The sequence below is a fragment of the Pseudophryne corroboree genome, chromosome 7, assembly GCF_028390025.1.
Source record: "Pseudophryne corroboree isolate aPseCor3 chromosome 7, aPseCor3.hap2, whole genome shotgun sequence".
Classification (NCBI taxonomy): domain Eukaryota; kingdom Metazoa; phylum Chordata; class Amphibia; order Anura; family Myobatrachidae; genus Pseudophryne; species Pseudophryne corroboree.
In genome coordinates, this window is record NC_086450.1 from 253,471,521 (window position 1) to 253,498,942 (window position 27,422).

At 47.2% G+C, this 27,422-nt stretch overlaps 1 protein-coding gene and 1 long non-coding RNA gene across 6 annotated transcripts in view; one reads left to right on the top strand and one right to left on the bottom strand.

The window, feature by feature from the left end:
• The window catches only part of FBXL18 (F-box and leucine rich repeat protein 18), a 328,848-nt gene extending 323,837 nt beyond the window's left edge, over positions 1-5,011 (bottom strand). For 4 of the 5 annotated variants that reach the window (XR_010182033.1, XM_063934099.1, XM_063934097.1 and 1 more), the window contains exon 1: positions 4,213-4,318. Coding sequence is in view for 3 of the 5 variants with exons in the window: in XM_063934099.1 (XP_063790169.1) it covers positions 4,213-4,296 (84 nt within the window). In the remaining 2 variants the exon portion in view is untranslated. The other variant, XM_063934098.1, reaches the window with a different exon arrangement.
• A 140-nt stretch (positions 5,012-5,151) lies between these two features.
• Positions 5,152-27,422, top strand: part of LOC134943564 (uncharacterized) — a 49,615-nt gene continuing 27,344 nt past the window's right edge. Inside the window, exon 1 of the long non-coding RNA XR_010181612.1 lies at positions 5,152-5,228. This is a non-coding gene — a long non-coding RNA (uncharacterized LOC134943564). The remainder of the gene's footprint in view (positions 5,229-27,422) is intronic.

Here is a 27,422-nt window from a genome sequence, read left to right on the forward strand (position 1 = left end):
AATACACTGTCTGCAAGTGAGAATTTTGTATAATTTAGCTGCCTGCTTGTCAGTAAATTATTGTTATCGCATTATCCCATGGGAGTCCCAAAGTGAAATTTGGTAAATGTTTAAATGAAATATGGGAGAACTCAAAAAAAAAAAAATCAAAAAAAAAAAAAAAAAATCCTATTTTAAAAAACGGAGGTCAAAGGTCACTAAACTTTTTTTTTAGTACTACCTTACTAAAATAAAATTGAAGTGAAAAGATTTATTCATAAGCTTCAAAATGACACTAAATTCATCTGTCTTAATTAGAACTCAAGTTACAGGCAAACGAAAAGACCCCTGCGGCAGTAAAATTGCATACTTTGTTCATTTTTAAATGGTTCCACCTCCAAAAATATCCAACCTATGATGTTGAAATTTGGGGTAAATTAGTTTCTCGTCAGACCTAACAAGCACAGCAAATTTCATTGAAATTGGAAAAGTCATGAAAATGGCTGTGTTGATTCGATGTGGAATGACTCAAAACAAACAGATGACGACATGAGGATGTGGACCTGAGAACAGGAAGTAAGCGAGGTAAAGATGGCCGAGGTAGGAGGGTGGGGAGAGCGACCTGGTGAGAAAGTTATGTGGTGGAAGGGTACGCTATGATGAACAGGTGGGTTTTCAGTGCACATTTGAAGAGCTATGCAAGGTCAGGGAGAGCCTGATAACGCGAGGGAGCTCAATCCAGTGAAGAGGCGCTGCACAGGCGAAATCATGGATTTGAGAGCGAGATGCAGTAACCAAGGTAGAGGACAGGTGACAGTCATTGGCCGACCGGAGGGAGTATGTAAGGAGAGAAGGTTGGAGATGTAGTGAGCAATGGAGTTAGAGAGGGCTTCTATGTGAGGGTGAGGAGATTGAAGAGGATTCTGTAGAGGAATGAAAGCCAGTGCACATTTTGGTAGAAGGGCGTGGCAGATGTGGTACGGCGGGAGAGGAAGATAAGTCTAGCTACAGATTGGAGGGGAGTGAGATAGGAATGTGGGAGGCCAGCAAGGAAAAGGTTGCAGTAGGCGAGCAACGAAATGATTAATGAGTGGATAATCAGTTTGGTAGCACTTTGGAAAGGAACGGCTTGATTCAATCAATGTTGCGTAGCTGGACTCGGCAGGATAGAACCTGAGAATGAATGTGGGGGACTAAGGAGAGGGTGGAGTCAAAAGTGACACCCAAGCAACAGAGTTGGGGAACAAGGGAGATGATGTTGTTGTCAACAGTGATAGAGAGATTTGGGGAGTGGAGAAAAAGATAGTTTTGTCCATGTTGAGCTTCAGAGAGCACTCAGACATCCATGAGGAGATGGAGTAGAGACAGCTGGATACCCGAGAGAAGACTGAAGGGGAGAGGAAAGGAGAGGAGAGGTATAGTTGGATGTCATCAGCATAGAGGTGGCATTGGAAGCCAAACTAACTGATGAGTTCTCCAAGGGAAGAGGTGTACAGGGCGAAGAGCAGGGGCAAAGTATAGAACCCTGCCAATGGGAAGGATAGAAGAGATTGAGGTGGTGTTAATCTTGTCGTCAGGGTACACAAACATAAGTGCAAAACCGGCCTTAAATACCCCCCACCAACACCACAGGTAACATCCGCAGTCATTGGCAGGAACCCGTTGGCCAGGTTACTAAAACAAAACAATGTGCAAAATATAAACAACCTATAAAACCATTAGACACAATTGGCAAGCCATCTGTTACATATATATCTTAATCCTGATTGTATATAAAATATAGTCAGGACCATAAATATTGGGACATCGACACAATTCTCATATTTTGGGCTCTATACACCACCACAATGGATTTGAATTGAAACAAACAAGATGTGCTTTAACTGCAGACTTTCCGCTTTAATTTGAGGGTATTTACATCCAAATCAGAACGGTGTAGGAATTACAACGGTTTCTATATGTGCCTCCCACTTTGTAACAATGTCCCAATATTTATGGACCCGACTGTATATGAAACTTCTCTTCACCGTTACAATTAATAAATTCCTGTTTTCCTCATATTTTTATTAATCCCCCTTCCCCCACAGCCAAATTTATTTTTTCAGCAGACGTAGATCAGGTCTGTTGAAAAAAAGCGGATAAATGTAGGCAATGGTTTGGATGTAGAACCTGCGAGCAGGTCTGCAGTAGGTTGTATAAACAGTCTGATCTCCTGAGAATTGTACTCTGCTTTAGGTGTGTCGAGCACCATTTTAGTTGGACAGACAAGTTGGATGGCTGGTCAGTTGGAGGAACGTTGATCCGATGTATGGCCAGCTTTGAGGGGCCTATTTGTCAAGGTTTTTTGTTTTATTTTCTTTGGGGTTTTTTTAACAAAAATTGTGTTGAGTCTGCAGTTTTTCTGCATAATTCTATAAACCGTTGCTATGTATGAAAAGCCTAATGCAGGAGATTTTATAGAAATCTCCTGCAGATGGCTAATTTGCGCTACAGATCTCAATCCTGATAATAATATATGGGGAATATGATCTGACCACTATGTACCAAACTTCGTTGTTCGGAGCTTGGCCTATTCATCATAGACAGCTGCCGTAAATGGCTTTAAACCTATGAATGCTTACTTTCTGATCTCTCTCCGGCAGCCACCAGACGGCTATGTAATCTAACACTGTACACATGCGTAGAGTCAGATTCCCTGGAGGAGTCTTTCTAAAATGTGAAAGACTCTGCCAATATGTCAGGGAAGAAACTCGCAAGCACATCGGTCAGTGCTACCGCTGACCATGCAGGTTAAGTTCAGAACATAAATTGGATATTTGTCTAGTTTGACATAAGCGGGAGGCAAAACCACTATGGCAGTACAGGACGATGATAGTGACTACAAACAAACAACAGTGGTCATCTCTTGACATACCAGCATGCCTGATAATGATTCAGTAAGTTTCTGTTATTATTGGGCTCATTTTGGGGCCATACATTTTTAAATATTGCTTGCCCAATGTCCCTGAAATGCTGCAGCGTATGCCTTTTTAACCACTTAACTGACGATTTTTCCCTTCAAAAGCTTTAACAGTTTTTTGTTTTTTAAATGTATTTTATTTAATAAAGTAAAAAAAAGTATTTCTTAAAATATTTAAACATTATATTATGCACATCTGCAGAACGGATCTCCTCGTCAAAAATGGGGGGACGGGGCGGGACGACGCATTTACATGAAATCTGACCATGCCAGTTAAGTAGCCTGGAGCCGGCTGTCAATGGGGCAACGAGACCTGCAGCAGACAAAAATTGATAGCTGCAGGCGTCAGAGCGGTCAGTGCCACTGACTGTTCTTACATTGCCCAGCATATCAGCGTGCTATCCTAAAGATAACTGCGCTGATAATGACAAGTCACCTTGCACACGCTGCTGCATTAACACGGAGTGGGTGGTGGGGGGGGAATCAGTATCAGTGTACATAACGTGAGCTGATACCACTTCACCACCATATGGCAGCTTCATGCACCTACCCCTGTGTTTTATGCGTCCCCACCTTAACTGCCCATCTCACAATTAAAATATCCCCTAGTCTACTCTCTTGCAGGGGATGGGTATGTGTGACCGGCGGACAGAAGACCACCGGTCACGATACCGACATCGGGATCCCGGCTGTTAAGTGGGCAGCAGTGGGGGGAGAGCGCAACGTAGCCCCTTGCGGACTTGCTGCGCTCGCCACTTGTTATATTCCCATTCTATGGGTGTCGTGGACACCCAGGAGTGGGAACAGTCCCTGTTGGTTGGCATGCCGACCGGTGGAATTTTCAGATGCCAATATACCGGCGCTGGTCACATAAATGCATCCCTCTTGTACAGCAATTACTGTACATAACAAGCTTGAAATAAATAGTTACAAACTCCTCCAGTAAATTCCTGCTTCTTAGCTACTTGTTCAAACCAGGGAGGTCAATCTCTAATCCAGCATTAACTAATGCCAACACTATAAAATGAATGCTTTAGATCGCTATAGACCAGTGACACATTTTTCATGTTTTTATAATCAGCTGTGGTTATGCCACAGCAATAATCACTCAGAGCATATAATTAAACCTATTCATGATTAGTTGACTACAGTCTACAAAACACCTTTTACAATATACATTTTATACATATAGAATGGTTTTCATATATGCTCGAGATTTATTGAAGAAACGAGCTTTCAAATAAATCCAGTTAATGCAGACGAGTTCATCTCACCTCTGAAGAATTTGCGGACATAGCGAAAGCAGTGAAGAGATTATCCAGCGGCGAAATTAGCAGGTACACTTCATAGTAAAACATGTGCTTATGACATTTTCTTGCTTCTCACCTTTTACCATACCCACGCTAAAAGCCTCCACCATGACATCCTGGTCTACAAGCAGCCACAATATATTTCCGGAAACCAAACCTCTTATGTATTTCCGTTCAGCGCCTCGAATTCAAGATAACGCCATGTTGGTACAGGAAGATTTCAATTTAGGTCGGATCGGCTGGCTTCAAGATAACGCCATGTTAGTACAGGCAGCATTCTTTTCAGCTCGACATGAATATAAAGCCATATTGGTACAGGCAGCGTTCCTTTCAGCTCAATTTAAAGATAAGGCAACGTTGGTATGCAGATTTTCTCCCGCACTACAAACGGGAAACAACTCCACAGTTTGTCAACGTTTCAACTTTTCAGAACTCTTTAATTCAATTTATTCCTCGTTGACAAATTATGGAGTTGGCTCCCGTTTGAAATATCCTTTGCAAAGCTGACCAGGTCCAGAGCGCCGTCCGTGGACTGGCTACTTATCCTATCCTATCCCCTTCTTGTGGAAGAAGGGGAGTCTCTCTCTCCCCCTCCCCACACACACACATTGGGCAGCACTCACACTCAGGCCCGGCGCTACCCGCTCAGCAAAGGGACGCAAAGCAGGTAGGCGCCTGATTGGAGAGGCGCCTTCCTGCTCTGCATTCCTGTGCTGCGCTGCCCTGAGCCTGGCCTGACCCCCTGCTGCTGCTGCCGCCTGCAAAAACAAACTGACAGGCAGCAGCGCCGTCCGTTTAAAGCCCTCCCTCCTTCCCTACAGAGGCATGATGAGCGGATGGAAGGTGGGCGGAGCTACACGGACTAAAGGGGCGGGGTTACACGACCGAAAAGGGGCGGGGCTAAACGGGATCCCCAAGCTGAGGCAGATCCCTTCCCTCCAACCAGCCTGTGATACTGTCTGTAAGTTGATGGAAAAAAGGTGAGAGAAAGTGTGTGTATGTACTGTCTGTATATATGTATATGTGTGTATGTATGTGCATATGTATGTGTGTATGTATGTATATGTGTTTGTGTGTGTGTATAAGTTTCACTTCTGCAGCCTGGGGGAGTGCATGGGCCAGCTGAGGGATCTGCACAGAGCTCAGATAAGTAAAGTACGTGTTTCACGTATTACACAGTCCATTTCACGCTTGTACATGTGGGGGAAACTTAAACTAGCATTTTAGCACTTTACCTGAGTATGGGTTTGCAGTTGCAGCAGGATTATCATACAACTCCGATTCCGCCCTATAAACAAGTTGATGTCTAAACTCACTGCATGATGAATGAACGCCTCTATTTTCGACCTATCCAGCATCCAGGTGGTATAAACAACATACTTCGTATAAATCAATAAATCCCTACTGTATAAAGTCTGCTTATAATGCAGAGAACAGGGTGCAGGACACCTCCACCACAAGTTGGTATCAAGCTGCAAGTGCTTACAATCCCTTACTCATGCAGTATTTACCAGTTACTGGTAAACATAAGCAGAGTGAGGGAAGAATCTGTATAGATGTACGTTACAATGTCACACATCGGCTGATACAGCCACTTGTCTAAACTCGGCTCAGTTTGCCAATTGGGCTAAATAGTTGAATCATGTCTGGTTTTGCTGTGGCCTGTTAGTACACAGATGGATGATGACATGATAGATGATAATAGTCATCTTTCACCTGCATTTGCTAATATGCCCCCTCCTGCTCCCATCCTGTCCCCTCCTGCTCCTCACCACTGATCTTATCCTGCCCCTTCCGGATTGGCTGCAGGTCCACGGCGGATTTGAAATAGTGGTGCTGTGGTCATAGGAGCCGCAGTGCCGCCAACCACAGCTTCCTCCTCCTTGCACAGCCCTCTGCCTCCTCCTCTGCTACACCGCCGCCCTCAGTCCTTCTCTGCACTTCAGTACCATGCTGACCACAGCCTCCTAATACACCGCACCGCAGACCACAGCATCCTCAGCACAGCCGCTGCTAAATAGGTAATCTTACCCTGCTGCCTTTCTCTCCCCCTAGTCCCTATTGTATGCCCTTGCTGTCCCTTTCTCTGTCATGCTCCCTTTCCCTATGTCCCTGCTGTCACTTTCCCTCTTCCTGTCCCTATGTCCCTGCTGTCACTTTCCCTCTCTCTCTCCCTGTCCCTGCTGTCACTCTCCCTGAATTTTGTCTCTATATGGCATCATTTGAATTTCGGCTCATTCTGTGTGCTATAATGTGAATTTCGTCTCAATCTGTGTGCTATAATGTGAATTTAGGCTCATTCTATGTGCTATTATTTGAATTTCGTCTCATACCGTGTGGTATACTGGGAATTTTGGCTCATTCTGTGTGCTATAATGTGAATTTCAGCTCATACCGTGTGGTATAATGTGAATTTCGTGTCCTACCGTGTGCTATAATGTGAATTTCGGCTCATTCTGTGTGCTATAATGTGAATTTCGTCTCAATCTGTGTGCTATAATGTGAATTTAGGCTCATTCTATGTGCTATTATTTGAATTTCGTCTCATACCGTGTGGTATACTGGGAATTTTGGCTCATTCTGTGTGCTATAATGTGAATTTCAGCTCATACCGTGTGGTATAATGTGAATTTCGTGTCCTACCGTGTGCTATAATGTGAATTTCGGCTCATTCTGTGTGTTATAATGTGAATTTCGTCTCATTCTATGTGCGGTAAAATGTGAATAAGATTGTGCTACTGTGTGACATAATTTGAATTGGGGGTACTGTTGTGTGGTCACACCCCGTGGGAAACCATAATCCTTTTTTGCGGCCTCCGACGCACGCTCTCATTTTATTAACTACGGTATGAGAGGGAGGGCGCAAATTTATAGTTTGCAGGGGGGCGCCGAACACCCTAGCACCGACCCTGCTCACACTGTTACGATCATAAACATACCTTAAGTTCCAACATGACCCTCTCCAGGAGGGACAGAATGCTCTGTTCCTGGACTTTTCTCTTAATTTATGATTGCCATCACCTGTGCTGAAACACCTTTCTTATCCATTAACCTGTTCAACACAGGTGCCAGCAATCTTAAATTAAGAGAAAAGTCCAGAAGCAGAGCATTGTGTCCCTCCTGGAGAGGGACATGTTGGGAGGTATGCATAAAGTCCTCGAGCTTTCATACCCCAGCATAGCCTCCAACATTTTTAAACATAGAAACCGGTTCAAATTCGCAAAGGGGGCGTGGTCACGGCCAATGGGCCTTTCCTTAGGGCCGAAACACACGAGGCAGCTGGCTCCGCCCGGCAAACACCCGGCCGGCTTTAAACCGCTGCCGTGATGTAAAGACACATGCAGCGCAATGTGTCCTTACACACGGCACGGTCCCGGCCCGGCTGCCGGGTTGCAGCCCGGTCTCACCACTGGAAGGTCCGGCTGCCGGGCCGGCGCCTGGCCGTCTTTGCAGCCAGTAAACCGTGTGTGTGAAGGGGAGCTTTCACACACAACGGTTTTTTCCCAAGCCGTGTCTAATGCTGCGCATGCGCACAGCATCACACATGGCTCAAAGCCGTCCTGTGTGACAGACTCTGCCGGTTTCTCCCGGATGGCAAAAAGCCGGACAAAGTTTGTCCGGCCTTTTGCCATCCGGGAAAAACCGGAGTGTTTGTTACAGCATAGGGCTGTAACACACCCTCCGGTTTTTCCCGGATGGCAAAAAGCCGGACAAACTTTGTTCGGCCTTTTGCCATCCGGGAGGGTTTTTCACACACAACGGCTTTGAGCCATGTGTAATGCTGTGCGCAGCAGCATTGGCGGCTAAAAAAAACGTTGTGTGTGAAAGCTCCCCTTCACACACACAGTTCACTGCCTCCAAAGACGACCCGGCCCGGCAGCCGTACCTTCCAGTGGATAGTTCTAGCTGCAACCCGGCAGCCGGGCCGGGGCTGTGCCGTGTGAAAGGACACATTGCGCTGCATGTGTCTCTGCAGCGGTAAAATGCCGAGCAGGATTTTGCCGGGCGGCGGGAGGTAGCGTGTGTGTTTCAGCCCATACTTTCAATGGAAGTTTGGAAAGCCAAAAAATCGGTATAGACCATAAAAAAAGGTACTGTACCTGCCAAAAAGGTACAGTTGGAGGGTATGCCTCAAGCAAGGGGTCTTGCATACAGTATCTGTATATACACTATCTTCACATAAAAACAAAACATAATGCTACAGTACGTTATGTGTTTTGGCCACTTCGGGTCTGCCTATGTTTCTAAAATTGTGTTGTCAATGTGTGAAATACAGGCAGATGTCTCTTACAGAGAAGGACTATGGGGGTCATTCCGAGTTGATCGCTCGCTAGCAGTTTTTAGCAGAAGTGCGAACAAGGATCGCAGAGCGGCTACAAAAAAAATTGTGCAGTTTTAGAGTAGCTCCAGACCTACTCAGAGCTTGCGATCACTTCAGACCATTCAGTTCCAGATTTTACGTCACAAGCACGCCCTGCGTTCGCCCAGCTACGCCTGCGTTTTTTGGAACACTCCCTGAAAACGGTCAGTTGACACCCAGAAACGCCCCTTTCCTGTCAATCACTCTGCGGCTGCCATTGCGACTGAAAAGCGTTGCTAGACCTTGTGTAAAAATACATCACCCATTGTGAAAGTACGTTGCACGTGCGCACTGCGCCGCATACGCAGAAGTTCAGCTTTTTCACTTAATCGCTGCGCTGCGAACATCTTTCACTAGCTATCAACTCAGAATGACCCCCTATACTTTGGCAGTGGAGGATTTCCCACTAGGCACACAAGGCTGCTGAGTCCAGGATAATTTTTTTTTAATTACGACTTATTTTGCAATATTTTATTTTGCAACTGGGAGGAATGGGACAATAGGCAGCAAATTGTGGTTGAGGTTGGAGCTGCTTTGGTGGCCTTTGGGCATCCGGACTGGCCCCAAATGATGGGGGCAGTGACGTAATTGGGGGAAAGGGGTCAATAATGTGCCTGTGGGTGGCCTGACACCAAAATCCGCCCCTGTACTCTGGGACCCATATATTATTGCAAATCAATCTAGGCACGATATTAGCGGCCAAGATCGCAATGCAGAATTCACATACAGTAAATCAGGCAGATGTATAAAGGCACAGGGGCAGGGACTTCAAAAGGAACCCAGCCCTGTGGTGTGCTCGGAATGGCAGCGGGGCTACTGCGTATATTCGGTCTCGCTGACCACGCATGTTCATCGGCTATAACCAGGGAGTGTTACGGGGGTACCCTCTCCTGGCTAAATTTGCAATGTGTAGACCATAGGCTACAACTGGCTAACGCCATCTTCAGGAAGCTTCGCATTACGGAATTTGGTAAATCTGGCAGCATCGTATCTATGGGGTTGTGGGAATGGAGGGATCGCAACAGATATCGGAGATATCTGCTGCGATTCCTCAGTCATACATTCGGGAGGATACTAAATATTTGCGTCTACCCCAAAAAAACTGCTAAATGGGCCCCTATGTATTTTTAATGGTAATTTATTTCTCTTACGTCCTAGAGGATGCTGGGGACTCCGTAAGGACCATGGGGTATAGACGGGCTCCGCAGGAGACATGGGCACTCTAAAGACTTTAGATGGGTATGCACTGGCTCCTCCCTCTATGCCCCTCCTCCAGACCTCAGTTAGATCCTGTGCCCAGAGGAAACTGGGTGCACTGCAGGGGAGCTCTACTGAGTTTCTCTGAAAAAAAGACTTTTTGTTAGTTTTTTTATTTTCAGGGAGCACTGCTGGCAACAGGCTCCCTGCATCGTGGGACTGAGGGGAGAGAAGCAGACCTACTTAAATGATAGGCACTGCTTCTTAGGCTACTGGACACCATTAGCTCCAGAAAGTCAGAACGCAGGTCTCACCCTCGCCGTTCGACCCGGAGCCGCACCGCCGTCCTCCTCACAGAGCCGGAACATAGAAGCCGGGTGAGTATGAGAAGATTTATTTATTATTATTATTACCAGTTATTTATATAGCGCACACATATTCCGCAGCGCTTTACAGAGAATATTTGGCCATTCACATCAGTCCCTGCCCCAGTGGAGCTTACAATCTATATTCCCTATTCCATGTACACACAGACACATTCACACTAGGGTTAATTTTGTTGAGAGCCAATTAACCTACCAGTATATTTTTGGATTGTGGGAGGAAACCAGAGTACCCGGAGGAAACCCACGCAAGTACGGGGAGAATATACAAACTCCACACAGTTAGGGCCATGGTGGGAATCGAACCCATGACCTCAGTGCTGTGAGGCAGTAATGCTAACCATTACACCATCCATACTGCCCACACCATCCGTACTGCCCGATAGAAGATAGAAGACTTCCAAGGCGGCAGAAGACTTCTGATCTTCTATGAGGTAACGCACAGCGGTAACGCTGCGCGCCTTTGCTCCCAACACACACACACACACTGGCGGCACTGTATGGGTGCAGGGCGCAGGGGGGGCGCCCTGGGCAGCAATTATTAACCCTCTGGGGACACTGGCATAGATATATACTGCGGAGGCAGTATACTGCAAAAACTCCCGCCAGTATAAAGATTTGAGCAGGATCGAAGCCCGCCGGTAAGGGGGCGGAGCTTGATTCCTCAGCACTAACCAGCGCCATTTTCTCCACAGCACGCTGCAGAGAAGCTGGCTCCCCGGACTCTCCCCTGCTAAACACAAGTACAGAGGGCAAAAAAGAGGGGGGGAGGCACATTTAATTGGCGCAATGAGTACATTTATAAAAGCGCTGTACTGACTGGTATTTTATTCCAGTGTCCGGTGGCGCTGGGTGTGTGCTGGCATACTCTCTCTCTGTCTCTCCAAAGGTCCTTATTGGGGGACTGTCTCCATATATATATATATATATATATATATATATATATATATCCCTGAGTGTGTGGGGGTGTTGGTACGTGTGTATCGGCATGTCTGAAGCGGAAGGCTCATCTAAGGAGGAGGTGGAGCAGATGATTGTGGTGTCTCCGTCGGCGACGCCGACACCTGGCTGGATATGTGGAATGTTTTAAATGCAAATGTGTCTTTATTACATAAGAGAATGACCAAAGCAGAGTCCAGAGAAAAGACAGGGAGTCAATCCATGGCTTTGGCTGTATCACAGGGCCCTCCAGGGTGTCAGAAACGTCCCCTGTCCCAAGTAGCAGACACTGATACCGACACAGATTCTGACTCCAGTGTCGACTACGATGATGCGAGGTTACACCCAAGGGTGGCCAAAAGTATTCATTATATGATTATTGCAATTAAAGATGTTTTGCATATCACAGATGACCCCTCGGTCCCTGACACGAGGGTGTGCATGTTTAAGGAAAAGAAACCTGAGGTAACCTTTCCCCCATCTCATGAGCTGAACGCGTTATTTGAAAAGGCTTGGGAAACTCCAGACAAGAAATTGCAGATTCCCAAGAGAATTCTTATGGCGTATCCTTTCCCTGCACAGGACAGGTTACGGTGGGAATCCTCGCCCAGGGTGGACAAGGCTTTAACGCGCTTGTTCAAAAAGGTGGCGTTACCGTCTCCAGACACGGCAGCCCTCAAGGATCCTGCTGATCGCAGACAGGAAACTACCGTAAAACCAATTTAAGCACATACGGGTGCCTTGCTCAGACCGGCAATAGCGTCGGCTTGGTTTTGTAGCGCTGTAGCAGCTTGGGCAGATACTTTGTCATCTGACATTGATACCTTAGATAGGGATAGCATTTTATTGACCTTAGGTCACATTAAAGACGCAGTCTTATATATGAGAGATGCTTCAAGAGACGTTGGGCTGTTAGGTTCGAGAGCCAACGCCATGGCGATTTCTGCTAGGCGAGCCCTGTGGACCCACCAATAGACGGGTGATGCCGACTCAAAGAGACATATGGAAGTTTTGCCTTACAAGGGTGAGGTTTTATTTGGGGAAGGTCTCGCGGACCTGGTTTCCACAGCTACAGCGGGTAAATCTACTTTTTTACCTTATGTTCCCCCCCAGCAAAAGAAAACATCACAATATCAGATGCAGTCCTTTCGGTCGCATAAGTCCAGAAGAGGTCGGGGCTCTTCCTTCCTCGCCATAGGTAAGGGTAGAGGGAAAAGAATGCCTGCTACGGCTAGTTCCCAGGAGCAGAAGTCCTCCCCGGCTTCTACTAAATCCACCGCATGACGCTGGGGCTCCTCTGAGGGAGTCCGCGCCGGTGGGGGCACGTCTTCGATTCTTCAGCCACGTCTGGGTTCAGTCAGACGTGGATCCTTGGGCGATGGAAATTGTATCCCAAGGCTACAAGAATTCGAAGACGTGCCTCCTCGACGATTTTTCAAATCGGCTTTACCAGCTTCTCCCCCAGAAAGGGAGATAGTTTTAGCTGCAATTCAAAAACTGTGTCAACAACAAGTGATTGTTAAGGTTCCCCTAGTGCAACAGGTGAAGGGGTACTATTCAACCCTGTTTGTGGTCCCGAAACCGGATGGCTCGGTCAGACCCATTCTAAATCTAAAATCCCTAAACCTGTACTTGAAAAAGTTCAAATTCAAGATGGAATCGCTCCGGGCAGTTATATCCAGCCTGGAAGGGGGGGATTTTATGGTGTCACTAGACATAAAGGATGCATACCTTCATGTCCCCATATATCCCCCTCATCAGGCATACCTGAGATTCGCTGTACAGGACTGTCATTACCAGTTTCAGACGTTGCCGTTTGGGCTTTCCACGGCCCCGAGGATTTTCACCAAGGTAATGGCGGAAATGATGGTGCTCCTGCGCAGGCAAGGAGTCACAATTATCCCGTACTTGGACGATCTCCTGATAAAAGCGAGATCGAGAGATCAATTGCAGAAAAGTGTGTCGCTCTCCCTGAGAGTGCTGCAGCAGCATGGCTAGATTCTAAATCTACCAAAGTCACAGTTGATTCCAACGACTCGGCTATCTTTCTTAGGCATGATTCTGGACACGGAACAAAAGAGGGTTTTTCTCCCGATGGAAAAAGCCCAGGAACTCCAGAACATGGTCAGAGACCTGTTAAAACTGAAAAAAGTGTCAGTCCATCAATGCACTCGAGTACTGGGAAAAATGGTGGCGACCTCCGAGGCCATCCCCTTCGGCAGGTTCCATGCGAGGACGTTTCAGTGGGACCTTCTGGACAAGTGGTCGGGGTCCCATCTACAAATACATCAGAAAATAAGCCTGTCCCCCAGGGCCAGGGTGTCTCTCCTGTGGTGGCTGCAGAGTGCTCACCTTCTCGAAGGTCGCAGGTTCGTCATTCAAGACTGGGTTCTGGTGACCACGGACGCGAGCCTCCGAGGATGGGGAGCATACACACAAGGAAGAAATTTTCAGGGACTATGTTCAAGCCAGGAGGCTTGTCTACACATCAACGTACTGGAATTGAGGGCCATATACAACGGCCTACGACAAGCGGAGAATCTTCTTCGCGACCTACCGGTTCTGATTCATTTAGACAACGTCACAGCTGTGGCTCATGTAAACCGCCAAGGCGGGACAAGGAGCAGAGTGGCAATGGCGGAAGCCACCAGGATTCTTCGCTGGGCGGAAAATCACGCAAGCGCTCTGTCAGCATTCCGGGAGTGGACAACTGGGAAGCAGACTTCCTCAGCAGACACGATCTCCATCCAGGAGAGTGGGGACTTCATCAAGAAGTTTTTGCAGAGATAACAAGTCAGTGGGGACTTCCACAAATAGACATGATGGCGTCACGCCTCAACAAGAAGCTTCGGAGGTATTGTGCCAGGTCAAGGGACCCTCAGGCAGTAGCGGTGGACGCCCAGGTGACACCATGGGTGTTTCAGTCGGTCTATGTGTTCCCTCCTCTTCCGCTCATCTCAAAAATACTGAGAATCATAAGACGAAAAAGAGTGCAGACAATACTCATTGTTCCGGATTGGCCTCGAAGGGCCTGGTATTCAGATCTTCAGGAAATGCTCACAGAGGATCCGTGGCCTCTTCCTCTCAGGGAAGACCTATTGCAGCAGGGGCCCTGCGTGTTCCAATACTTACCGCGGTTACGTTTGACGGCTTGGCGGTTGAACACCAAATCCTAGCGGGGAAAGGTATTCTGGAGGAAGTCATCCCTACTCTGATTAAGGCTAGGAAGGAGGTGATGGCGAAACATTGTCACCGCATCTGGAGGAAGTATGTATCTTGGTGTGAAGCCAAGAATGCTCCTACTGAAGATTTCCATCTGGGCCGTTTTCTCCACTTTCTACAGACAGGAGTAGATATGGGCCTAAAGTTAGGCTCCATTAAGGTACAGATTTCGGCCCTATCAATTTTCTTTCAGAAGGAATTGGCTTCTCTCCCAGAAGTCCAGACTTTTGTAAAGAGAGTGCTGCACATCCAGCCTCCTTTTGTGCCCCCAGTAGCACCATGGGACCTTAACGTGGTGTTACAGTTCCTAAAATCTCACTGGTTTGAGCTTCTTCAAACGGTGGATTGAAAATTTCTCACTTGGAAGGTGGTCATGTTGTTGGCCTTGGCATCTGCACGGCGGGTGTCCGAATTGGCGGCTTTGTCTCACAAGAGCCCCTATCTGATTTTCCATGTGGATAGAGCAGAATTAAGGACTCGTCCTCAATTTTTGCCTATGGTGGTTTCCTCTTTTCATATGGACCAACCTATTGTGGTGCCTGTGGCTACGGGTGACTTGGAGGATTCCAGGTCCATTGATGTAGTCAGGGCCTTAAAAATTTATGTAGACAGGACAGCTCGGGTTAGGAAAACAGAGGCACTGTTTGTCCTGTATGCAGCCAACAAGCTTGGCGCTCCTGCTTCTAAACAGACTATTGCTTGCTGGATCTGTAACACGATTCAGCAGGCTCATTCTACGGCTTGATTGCCGTTACCAAATTCAGTAAAGGCCCATTCCACTAGGAAGGTGGGCTCTTCTTGGGCGGCTGCCCGAGGCGTCTCGGCATTACAGCTTTGCCGAGTGGCGACTTGGTCAGGTTCAAACACTTTTGCAAAATTCTACAAGTTTGATACCTTGGCTGAGGAGGACCTCCTGTTTGCCCAATCGGTGCTGCAGAGTCATCCGCACTCTCCCGCCCGGTCTGGAGCTTTGGTATAATCCCCATGATCCTTACGGAGTCCCCAGCATCCTCTAGGATGTAAGAGAAAATAAGATTTTAAACCTACCGGTTAATCTTTTTCTCCTAGTCCTTAGAGGATGCTGGGCGCCCGTCCCAATGCGGACTAAATTCTGCAAGACTTGTATATAGGGGGTCATTCCGAGTTGTTCGCTCGCAAGGCGATTTTAGCAGAGTTGCTCACGCTAAGCCGCCGCCTACTGGGAGTGAATCTTAGCATCTTAAAATTGCGAACGAAGTAATCGCAATATTGCGATTACACACCTCGTAGCAGTTTCTGAGTAGCTTCAGACTTACTCGGCATCTGCGATCAGTTCAGTGCTTGTCGTTCCTGGTTTGACGTCACAAACACACCCTGCGTTCGCCTAGACACTCCTCCGTTTCTCCGGCCACTCCTGCGTTTTTTCCGGAAACTGTAGCGTTTTTTCCCACACGCCCATAAAAAGGCCTGTTTCTGCCCAGTAACACCCATTTCCTGTCAATCACATTACGATCGCCAGACCGATGAAAAAGCCGTGAGTAAAATTACTAAGTGCATAGCAAATTTACTTGGCGCAGTCGCAGTGCGGACATTGCGCATGCGCATTAAGCGGAAAATCGCTGCGATGCGTAGATTTTTACCGAGCGAACAACTCGGAATGAGGGCCATAGTGTAACACTGTAGGGGTGCAAGGCGCCTCTTCCTGGGGAATATGGCAGCACACAGCAGCTGAGGAACAACACAAGTCCAGTTTCTGGTACAACTGGCCCCGGCCAGTTTTATTGAAACAGAAAATAAAACAAACACCAAAAGAAAATACCTTGCCTGTCCGGCACTAACTAAACACAAGATGTTCCTAACTATCACTAAACAAAAAAAACGCAGAGTTCTCCAGTAAACACTGTATAGCTCACTTGTATCAGGAAGCGTGTTTCTCTCACACAGATCCCTCCAGTCTTCCCAGGCAGTCTGCCCATACTAATCAGGCTAGCAGCCCTATAACACTCTTACACAGCTGAAACCCTGATTAGCCCTCTGTGAGGCCAAAGACCCGAACTGGGCCCAATGTCTAGAACTCGCCTTATCTCTCTCTCAGAGCCTTTACCCAGCTTTTACAGCAAACTGAAAAGGTTCTGACAAAACAAAAGCATTTTTCCTAGAAGTTTTCATTTTCTAAAACATGTAAGACAAGAACCTGGGACAAACATACCTGCCCTCAAACACTATCCCAGTGTTCTTGTCACAATAGTTATTGCTTACATAAGGGTTATGTTACAGTTTTGATCAGTCTCGGGCTGATGCTGTTTTGTTTCATACTGTTAACTGGTTCGTATGTTCCAAGTTGTACGGTGTGGATGGTGTGGGCTGGTATGAATCTTGCCCTTAGATTAACAAAAATCCTTTCCTCTTACTGGCCGTCTCCTCTGGGCACAGTTCTCTAACTGAGGTCTGGAGGAGGGGAATAGAGGGAGGAGCCAGTGCACACACATCTAAAGTTTTTAGAGTGCCCATGTCTCCTGCGGAGCCCGTCTATACCCTATGGTCCTTACGGAGTCCCCAGCATCCTCTACGGACTAGGAGAAAAAGATTTACCGGTAGGTTTAAAATCTTATTTCTCTGACGTCCTAGTGGATGCTGGGAACTCCGTAAGGACCATGGGGAATAGCGGCTCCGCAGGAGACTGGGCACAAAAAGTAAAAGCTTTAGACTAGCTGGTGTGCACTGGCTCCTCCCCCTATGACCCTCCTCCAAGCCTCAGTTAGATTTTTGTGCCCGAACGAGAAGGGTACAAGCTAGGTGGCTCTCCTGAGCTGCTTAGAAGTAAAAGTTTAAATAGGTTTTTTATTTTCAGTGAGTCCTGCTGGCAACAGGCTCACTGCATCGTGGGACTAAGGGGAGAAGAAGCGAACTCACCTGACTGCAGAGTGGATTGGGCTTCTTGGCTACTGGACATTAGCTCCAGAGGGACGATCACAGGTTCAGCCTGGATGGGTCCCGGAGCCGCGCCGCCGGCCCCCTTACAGAGCCAGAAGAGCGAAGAGGTCCGGAGAAAGCGGCGGCAGAAGACGTTCCTGTCTTCAAATAAGGTAGCGCACAGCACTGCAGCTGTGCGCCATTGCTCTCAGCACACTTCACACTCCGGTCACTGAGGGTGCAGGGCGCTGGGGGGGAGCGCCCTGAGACGCAATAAAAACGATATAAAAACCTTATATGGGTAAAAAAAATGCATCACATATAGCTCCTGGGCTATATGGATGCATTTATCCCCTGCCAGTTTCCTGAAAAAAGCGGGAGAAAAGGCCGCCGTGAAGGGGGCGGAGCCTTTCTCCTCAGCACACAAGCGCCATTTTCTTTCACAGCTCCGCTGGAAGGACGGCTCCCTGACTCTCCCCTGCAGTCCTGCACTACAGAAACAGGGTAAAACAGAGAGGGGGGCACTATTGGCAGCTAATATATAAATACAGCAGCTATAACAGGGAGTAACACTTATATAAGGTTATCCCTGTATATATATAGCGCTCTGGTGTGTGCTGGCAAACTCTCCCTCTGTCTCCCCAAAGGGCTAGTGGGGTCCTGTCCACTATCAGAGCATTCCCTGTGTGTGTGCTGGGTGTCGGTACGATTGTGTCGACATGTATGAGGAGGAAAATGATGTGGAAGCAGAGCAATTGCCTGTGTTAGTGATGTCACCCCCTTGGGAGTCGACACCTGACTGGATGGTAGTAATTAAAGAATTACGTGACAATGTCAGCACTATGCAAAAAACTGTTGACGACATGAGACAGCCGACAAATCAATTAGTGCCTGTTCAGGCGTCTCAGACACCGTCAGGGGCGCTAAAACGCCCGTTACCTCAGATGGTCGACACAGACCCTGACACGGATACTTAATCCAGTGTCGACGGTGACGAGACAAACGTAATGTCCAGTAGGGCCACACGTTACATGATCACGGCAATGAAGGAGGCATTGAACATTTCTGACACTACAAGTACCACAAAAAAGGGTATTATGTGGGGTGTGAAAAAACTACCAGTGGTTTTTCCTGAGTCAGATGAATTAAATGAGGTGTGTGATAAAGCGTGGGTTTCCCCCGATAAAAAACTGCTGATTTCTAATAAATTATTGGCACTATACCCTTTCCCGCCAGAGGTTAGGGCACGTTGGGAAACACCCCCTAGGGTAGATAAGGCGCTCACACGCTTATCAAAACAAGTGGCGTTACCGTCTCCTGATACGGCCGCTCTCAAGGAACCAGCTGATAGAAGGCTGGAAAATATCTTAAAAGGTATATACACACATACCGGTGTTATACTGCGACCAGCGATCGCCTCAGCCTGGATGTGCAGCGCTGGAGTGGCTTGGTCGGATTCCCTGACTGAAAATATTGATACCCTGGATAGGGACAGTATATTATTAACTATAGAGCATTTAAAGGATGCATTACTATATATGCGAGATGCACAGAGGGATATTTGCACCCTGGCATCTAGAGTAAGTGCGATGTCCATTTCTGCCAGAAGAACGTTATGGACGCGACAGTGGTCAGGTGATGCGGATTCCAAACGACATATGGAAGTATTGCCGTATAAAGGGGAGGAGTTATTTGGGGTCGGTCTATCGGACCTGGTGGCCACAGCAACGGCTGGAAAATCCACCTTTTTACCCCAGGTCACCTCTCGGCAGAAAAAGACACCGTCTTTTCAAACCCAGTCCTTTCGTCCCTATAAGGGCAAGAGGGAAAAAGGCCGCTCGTTCCTGCCCCGGGGCAGAGGAAGGGGAAAAAGACTGCACCATGCAGCCTCTTCCCAGGAGCAGAAGCCCTCCCCCGCTTCTGCCAAGTCCTCAGCATGACGCTGGGGCTCTGCAAGCAGACTCGGGCACGGTGGGGGGCCGTCTCAAGAATTTCAGCGCGCAGTGGGCTCACTCGCAAGTGGACCCCTGGATCCTGCAGGTAGTATCACAGGGGTACAAATTGGAATTCGAGACGTCTCCCCCTCGCCGGTTCCTGAAGTCTGCTCTACCAACGTCTCCCTCCGACAGGGAGGCAGTATTGGAAGCTATTCACAAGCTGTATTCCCAGCAGGTGATAATCAAGGTACCCCTCCTACAACAGGGAAAGGGGTATTATTCCACGCTGTTTGTGGTACCGAAGCCGGACGGCTCGGTGAGACCAATTTTAAATCTAAAATCTTTGAACACTTACATAAAAAGGTTCAAATTCAAGATGGAGTCACTCAGAGCAGTGATAGCGAACCTGGAAGAAGGGGACTATATGGTATCTCTAGACATCAAGGATGCTTATCTCCATGTCCCAATCTACCCTTCTCACCAAGGGTACCTCAGGTTTGTGATACAAAACTGTCATTATCAGTTTCAGACGCTGCCGTTTGGATTGTCCACGGCACCACGGGTCTTTACCAAGGTAATGGCCGAAATGATGATTCTTCTTCGAAGAAAAGGCGTATTAATTATCCCTTACTTGGACGATCTCCTGATAAGGGCAAGGTCCAGGGAACAGTTAGAGGTCGGAGTAGCACTATCTCAGGTAGTGCTACGTCAGCACGGGTGGATTCTAAATATCCCAAAATCACAGCTGATTCCAACAACACGTCTACTGTTCCTAGGGATGATTCTGGACACAGTCCAGAAAAAGGTGTTTCTCCCGGAGGAGAAGGCCAGGGAGTTATCCGAGCTAGTCAGGAACCTCCTAAAACCAGGACAAGTGTCAGTGCATCAGTGCACGAGAGTCCTGGGAAAAATGGTGGCTTCTTACGAAGCGATTCCATTCGGAAGATTCCATGCAAGAACTTTTCAGTGGGATCTGCTGGACAAATGGTCCGGATCGCATCTTCAGATGCATCAGCGGATAACCCTATCTCCAAGGACAAGGGTATCTCTCCTGTGGTGGTTACAGAAGGCTCATCTTCTAGAGGGCCGCAGATTCGGCATTCAGGATTGGATGCTGGTAACCACGGATGCCAGCCTGAGAGGCTGGGGAGCAGTCACACAGGGAAGAAATTTCCAGGGCTTGTGGTCAAGCATGGAAACGTCTCTTCACATAAATATCCTAGAGCTAAGGGCCATTTACAATGCCCTAAGTCAAGCAAGGCCTCTGCTTCAGGGTCAACCGGTATTGATCCAGTCGGACAACATCACGGCTGTCGCCCACGTAAACAGACAGGGCGGCACAAGAAGCAGGAGGGCAATGGCAGAAGCTGCAAGGATTCTCCGCTGGGCGGAAAATCATGTGATAGCACTGTCAGCAGTGTTCATTCCGGGAGTGGACAACTGGGAAGCAGACTTCCTCAGCAGACACGACCTCCACCCGGGGGAGTGGGGACTTCATCCAGAAGTCTTCCAAGTGATTGTAAACCGTTGGGAAAAACCAAAGGTGGACATGATGGCGTCCCGTCTCAACAAGAAACTGGACAGATATTGCGCCAGGTCAAGGGACCCTCAGGCAATAGCGGTGGACGCTCTGGTAACTCCGTGGGTGTTCCAGTCGGTATATGTGTTCCCTCCTCTTCCTCTCATACCAAAAGTACTGAGAATCATAAGAAGGAGAGGAGTAAGAACGATACTCGTGGCTCCGGATTGGCCAAGAAGAACTTGGTACCCGGAGCTGCAAGAGATGCTCACGGAGGACCCGTGGCCTCTACCTCTAAGGAAGGACCTGCTCCAGCAGGGACCTTGTCTGTTCCAAGACTTACCGCGGCTGCGTTTGACGGCATGGCGGTTGAACGCCGGATCCTGAAGGAAAAAGGCATTCCAGATGAAGTCATCCCTACCCTGATCAAGGCCAGGAAGGATGTAACTGCAAAACATTATCATCGCATTTGGCGAAAATATGTTACGTGGTGTGAGGCCAAGAAGGCCCCTACGGAGGAATTTCAACTGGGTCGTTTCCTACATTTCCTGCAAGCAGGATTGTCTATGGGCCTAAAATTAGGATCCATTAAGGTTAAAATTTCGGCCCTGTCGATCTTCTTCCAGAAAGAACTGGCTTCAGTGCCTGAAGTTCAGACGTTTGTCAAAGGGGTACTGCATATACAGCCTCCTTTTGTGCCTCCAGTGGCACCTTGGGATCTCAATGTAGTTTTAGGGTTCCTAAAATCACATTGGTTTGAACCACTTGCTACAGTGGATTTGAAATATCTCACATGGAAAGTGGTAATGCTGTTGGCCCTGGCTTCAGCCAGGCGCGTATCAGAATTGGCGGCTTTATCCTATAAAAGCCCTTACCTGATATTTCATTCGGATAGGGCGGAATTGAGGACTCGTCCTCAATTTCTCCCTAAGGTGGTTTCAGCGTTTCACATGAATCAACCTATTGTGGTACCTGTGGCTACTAGGGACTTGGAGGACTCCAAGTTGCTGGACGTAGTCAGGGCCCTGAAAATATATGTTTCCAGGACGGCTGGAGTCAGAAAATCTGACTCGCTGTTTATACTGTATGCACCCAACAAGCTGGGTGCTCCTGCTTCTAAGCAGACGATTGCTCGTTGGATTTGTAGTACAATTCAACTTGCACATTCTGTGGCAGGCCTGCCACAGCCAAAATCTGTAAAAGCCCATTCCACAAGGAAGGTGGGCTCATCTTGGGCGGCTGCCCGAGGGGTCTCGGCTTTACAACTTTGCCGAGCAGCTACTTGGTCAGGGGCAAACAGGTTTGCTAAATTCTACAAATTTTGATACCCTGGCTGAGGAGGACCTGGAGTTCTCTCATTCGGTGCTGCAGAGTCATCCGCACTCTCCCGCCCGTTTGGGAGCTTTGGTATAATCCCCATGGTCCTTACGGAGTTCCCAGCATCCACTAGGACGTCAGAGAAAATAAGAATTTACTTACCGATAATTCTATTTCTCATAGTCCGTAGTGGATGCTGGGCGCCCATCCCAAGTGCGGATTGTCTGCAATACTTGTATATAGTTATTGTTACAAACAAATCGGGTTGTTTATTGTTGGAAGCCATCTTTTCAGAGGCTCCTACGGTTATCATACTGTTAACTGGGTTCAGATCACGAGTTGTACGGTGTGATTGGTGTGGCTGGTATGAGTCTTACCCGGGATTCAAGATCCTTCCTTATTATGTACGCTCGTCCGGGCACAGTATCTTAACTGAGGCTTGGAGGAGGGTCATAGGGGGAGGAGCCAGTGCACACCAGCTAGTCTAAAGCTTTTACTTTTTGTGCCCAGTCTCCTGCGGAGCCGCTATTCCCCATGGTCCTTACGGAGTTCCCAGCATCCACTACGGACTATGAGAAATAGAATTATCGGTAAGTAAATTCTTATTTTTTTGTACCATGGTACTTTTGTGTAACAGATGTACAGTGCATCTGGAAAGTGTTCACATGGCTTCACTTTGTCAAAGTAAAAAATATTACATACAGAAAACATATAAACGCCAAACAGATGAGTCGCTGTTCATGCGAATACACGCAGCGTACACAGCGATATATGGTAGCATACACATTCACACAGACAAGCCACAAGGATATATTCAACACATATTTCATACCACACCTAAATTAAACATGTCAAGCACCAGACATTATAATGTATTAAATTATATAATAGAGCAGTGATTTTAAACCTTTTTTACTCGCGGCACACCGAACAATATTTTAAAATTGCCAAGGCACACCATCAGTTCCCCACAGAAAAAAAACAAAACACACACATTGGCGCTCACAGTAAAAAAATATATACAATCCACACATACATTGGCCTACACAGAAAAAACAATCACATTGCTCCCCACATAAATCAATCACATTTCTCCCCACATAAATCCTATTGCTCCCCACATGAATTATTCACATTGTTCCCCCCATAAATCCATAAAGTCTTATTCTCCCCACATAAATCCTATTGAAATCCTATTGTTCCCCACAGGAGAAATAAAATAACAAATATTATCAGCTGTCCTCCTCCCTGTCCCTCAGTGGCGGGGGTTGTTCATAGTGGAGTTCTGTGAATACTGAGCAGCGGGCGGTCAGGCAGGTGTGGATGTGGGTGGGAAGGAAAGCTGTGTATGCAGGCGGGAACTGGAAAACGTGTATGCAGGCGGGTGGGCTGGCTTGGTGGTGAGACGCAGCGGCTGTGACCTATGATATCACATCGTTTTCAAGGCATAGGTCATGGCCGGAGCACGACTGATCCTCTAAGAAGAGCCCGGGCCAACAGTTCATTCTGAAGGTGCAGGAAGTGCCACGGCACACTGGTTGAAAAAGCCTGTAATAGAGTATAACATTATGTATATGAATTAATGGAATGGAACAAGATAAACATGTCATGCTTGGTCTCAAAATAATCAGTGGAATGAGTGTGTTGGTTTGATAGCTGTGATTAGGTTGTAGCACATTGCAACGATTAGTTATGATTGAATGTATGAATATGAAGCCACAATTCAAATGGGAACAAAAAACATTCCTGCATCTTCAAGGCAGGACGTTGCTTGCATATGAACTTACCAATGACACATCATGAATGAGAAAGTTCCCTCCCCTGGACCAAAAACAGAAGACATGTACTCCCTCAATATACACAGTGTATAGGTGATTCCAGTCACAAGAAGTTCTGTTTGCTGTTTTTCTGCTGCTGGTAGTTGCTGTTTGTTGGTGTTGAGGCAGATTCAGAGATGGAGCATAACGTGCATTGAGCAAATAGGGTGAAGTATGCTGGTTGTAACTGTATGGATTCTTTTGTAACAACTGCTTCCTGTGTAATTGTAAATCTGTAACTATATACATACTGTAGATGTGATATATTGTATACATATCCTTTTAATATCAAATATATACATCACTGAGCGTTGGAACTCAGACAATGTGTGCGAGTGCTTGTTTTCTCTTAAGGGATGTAGTGTTTGCGACGTACAGTGCACTTTTATCCTACATGGGCCCTCATTCCGAGTTGATCGCTCGCTAGCTGCTTTTAGCAGCAATGCACACGCTAGGCCACCGCCCTCTGGGAGTGTATCTTAGCTTAGCAGAAGTGCGAACGAAAGGTTAGCAGTTCTGCTATTAAATATTTACCTGCAGTTTCTGAGTAGCTCCAGACCTACTCCTAGATTGCGATCACTGCAGACTGTTTAGTTCCTGGTTTGACGTCACAAACATGCCCTGCATTCGGCCAGCCACTCCCCCGTTTCCCCAGGCACGCCTGCTTTTTTACCTGATACGCCTGCATTTTTTAGCACACTCCCGGAAAACGCCAAGTTACCACCCAGAAACACCCACTTCCTGTCAATCACTCACCGATCAACAGTGCGACTGAAAAGCTGCGTGACTGTAAAGTTGCATAGTTTTGAGTAAAAGTACTTTGCGCATGCGCAATGCGGCCCATGCGCATGCACAGAAATGCCGATTTTTGCCTGATCGCTGTACAGCGAAAATCTGCAATGAGCGAACAACTCGGAATGACCACCATGGTAATAAGATGCGCCTCGCATCCGCAGCATATATTAACGCTGGCATTTTAGATATTTATTAGAAATAATCTGAACTCAGTTGGGGCAGCGTCCGCGATATCACGTACTTAATGATGCGCTGTACAGACGCCGCTGTGGTCTACCAGCTAACGATGGATGCATCGACATGCTGCTGAACCACATGCCGTTTGTTTTTTTGCGTTATCAGTAAGGCGCTGATGAATTCAAGGGACAATATATTTCTCACAATATTGGAAATGCTACAGCGTATTTTTACTGTTGGAAAACAAAGTTCAAATAAGTCATATTGTGTTTGATTCAGATTGGATTGTTTATCTGTTAAGTAAATTTAAAGAGCATTTAAAAGTTGGTGCATAGGTATGATATAGCTGTGTTAGCATGCTGCATCCTATTCGTATACTGCTAACGCAGGCCTAAAGTAACAAATTTCCGGTGCTCGTATAATTTGTGATTTATTTGTGACAAAAGAGCTATCCGCATGTTCTGTCCACCATTTTGCCCAATCACATGGCTGGGAATAAGGGGGAGGAGCAGTGGCCATTTTAGGTAAGGTCCCTTTATCCACCTAGCTAACAGCTGACTTTCAGTGTGTTTAAAGCAATCAGTTTCCTTTGTCACAAATAAACAATATATATATATACAAATCCAACACCATTTAAAAGCTACCCATGAATTTAACTAACCCATGACATAGTCAATTACAAATAGTTTTAATTGGGCCTAGTGAGAGTTAATAGTGAGATGAATACCTGATGTAAGAATTACACACAGATAGAAAGTTTTTTGTTTTTTTTTCTCCAGTGTCACAACTGAGGGCCTGAGCTGACGGGAGGCAGCCTCAGTTGTAGGGGCTGAGGTGTAAAGGAACCTGGGAGGTTGTATCAGACCCCTAGACATGTAAGTTACATGTAGAAGAATTGCCCAAAGGCGTGACCACGACAACCAAAGTAAAAGTCAATGATGTTTATTATGACATACTCCGTAACACAGCAGCAAATAAGAAAACATAAAACTCAGCAGGGAAATAATACAGTTCCTGGGTACTACAGGGTGGCAAGGGCCACAGGGCTCTGGTAGTATGAGATAGTTCTTATAATCTTCTAGTTGGAAAGTCCTTACCAGGCCCGACTGTAGCAATGGAGATAGCCCAGGATCGTACCAGCTGGTGTTCCAGGAAGAGCTGGGCTGCTGTGGATAAAAACGGCTGCTGTGGATACTGGCTGGAACCAGACTGATGTTGGCACGAAGTGGATACTGGCTGGAACCAGTTAAATAATAAATGTAGCTTGAGAGCGATGAAATATGAAATGATATATGGAGCTTGAGAGCGGTGAAATAATAATACCGGTGATAAATGGTAATCTGTAGAAAAGGGTACCGGCACTTTAAGAAGAGCTGATCTCTGCTGGAAGCTGATTGCTGTAAGCAGGTGGATCTGTAGCTGGAAGCAGATGAATCCAAATGGATAGGAGAGTCAGGCTACACCGCAGGTGGAATGCTGGTGCGGGTCTCTTTAGTGGAGGTTTGGAGATAGGAACTGGAACCTGGAAAACAACCACAGGAGAGAGACAAACTGGAACTAGGTTTGACAACCAAAGCACTGACGCCTTCCTTGCTCAGGCACAGATTACTTATACCTGCAGCAAGGAAGGGATTGGCTAGGCAATTATGCAGATTAACATTGCAAACAGCAGATTGGTGGAAATGAACAGATGACAGAATCCAAGATGGCTGCGCCCATGCAGACACTTGGAGGGAAGTTTGGTTTGTAATCCATGTGGGAATTAAAACAGTAATGGCGGCGCCGGCCACAGGAGACAGGAGACGCCAGACTGATAAGTGCACATTTAACCACGCGGGCACAGCGGAGGCCGCGGCTGACGTAATCACCACTCTGACACTCTGCATGTAGAAACTCAGGAACAGCGGCGGAAGCCGCGGGAGACGCCATTCCGGATGTAACAGGCGTTGCGGTGACCGCGTCTCAGAGTGACAGGAGAGGAGGCAGGAATGTGGACATCAGTATAACAGATGGGATCCGGTCCTGGAACGCTGAGCCAGCCTTAGGAGGCATCTGAAGGGTAAGTAATGGCGTCCAGATACCCGGATCGTGACATCCAGGATTTACTTAACTTTCTGTTTGCTACAAGATAGGCATTGAAATGTTAATTAACCTGTTCAACCACCCTCCTGTACAAGCAGGCGAACAATCTGTTGATATGCAAATTAGAGGCACTGAAGGCGTGAGGGGTTTCATAGAAGTGCAGTAAATAGTTAGTGTGTGTGTGTGTGTGTGTGTGTGTGTGTGTGTGTGTGTGTGTGTGTGTGTACATATTATATTATTACATGTATATTTATATCAGCGTATGTTCTGCAAGATAGCTATCCAATCTGAATCATAGCATTTAAAGTATAGTCAATAGTCATTTAGTGTTCACTCTAGGAGTGAAAAGGGGCAGGGCGCCGGACTCCGGGGGCACATGTGTGCGCGCGCCCGAAACGGGGGCGCGGCCACGCAAATTAGGGGGCGTGGCCATGCCTACGTCATTTTAGGGGGCGGTGCGGCCCACAGACGCTACTATAGAGAGCGTCTGTGGCCGACGACGTCACTGTTGGGGGCGTGCCCAGCACCTCCGTCGGT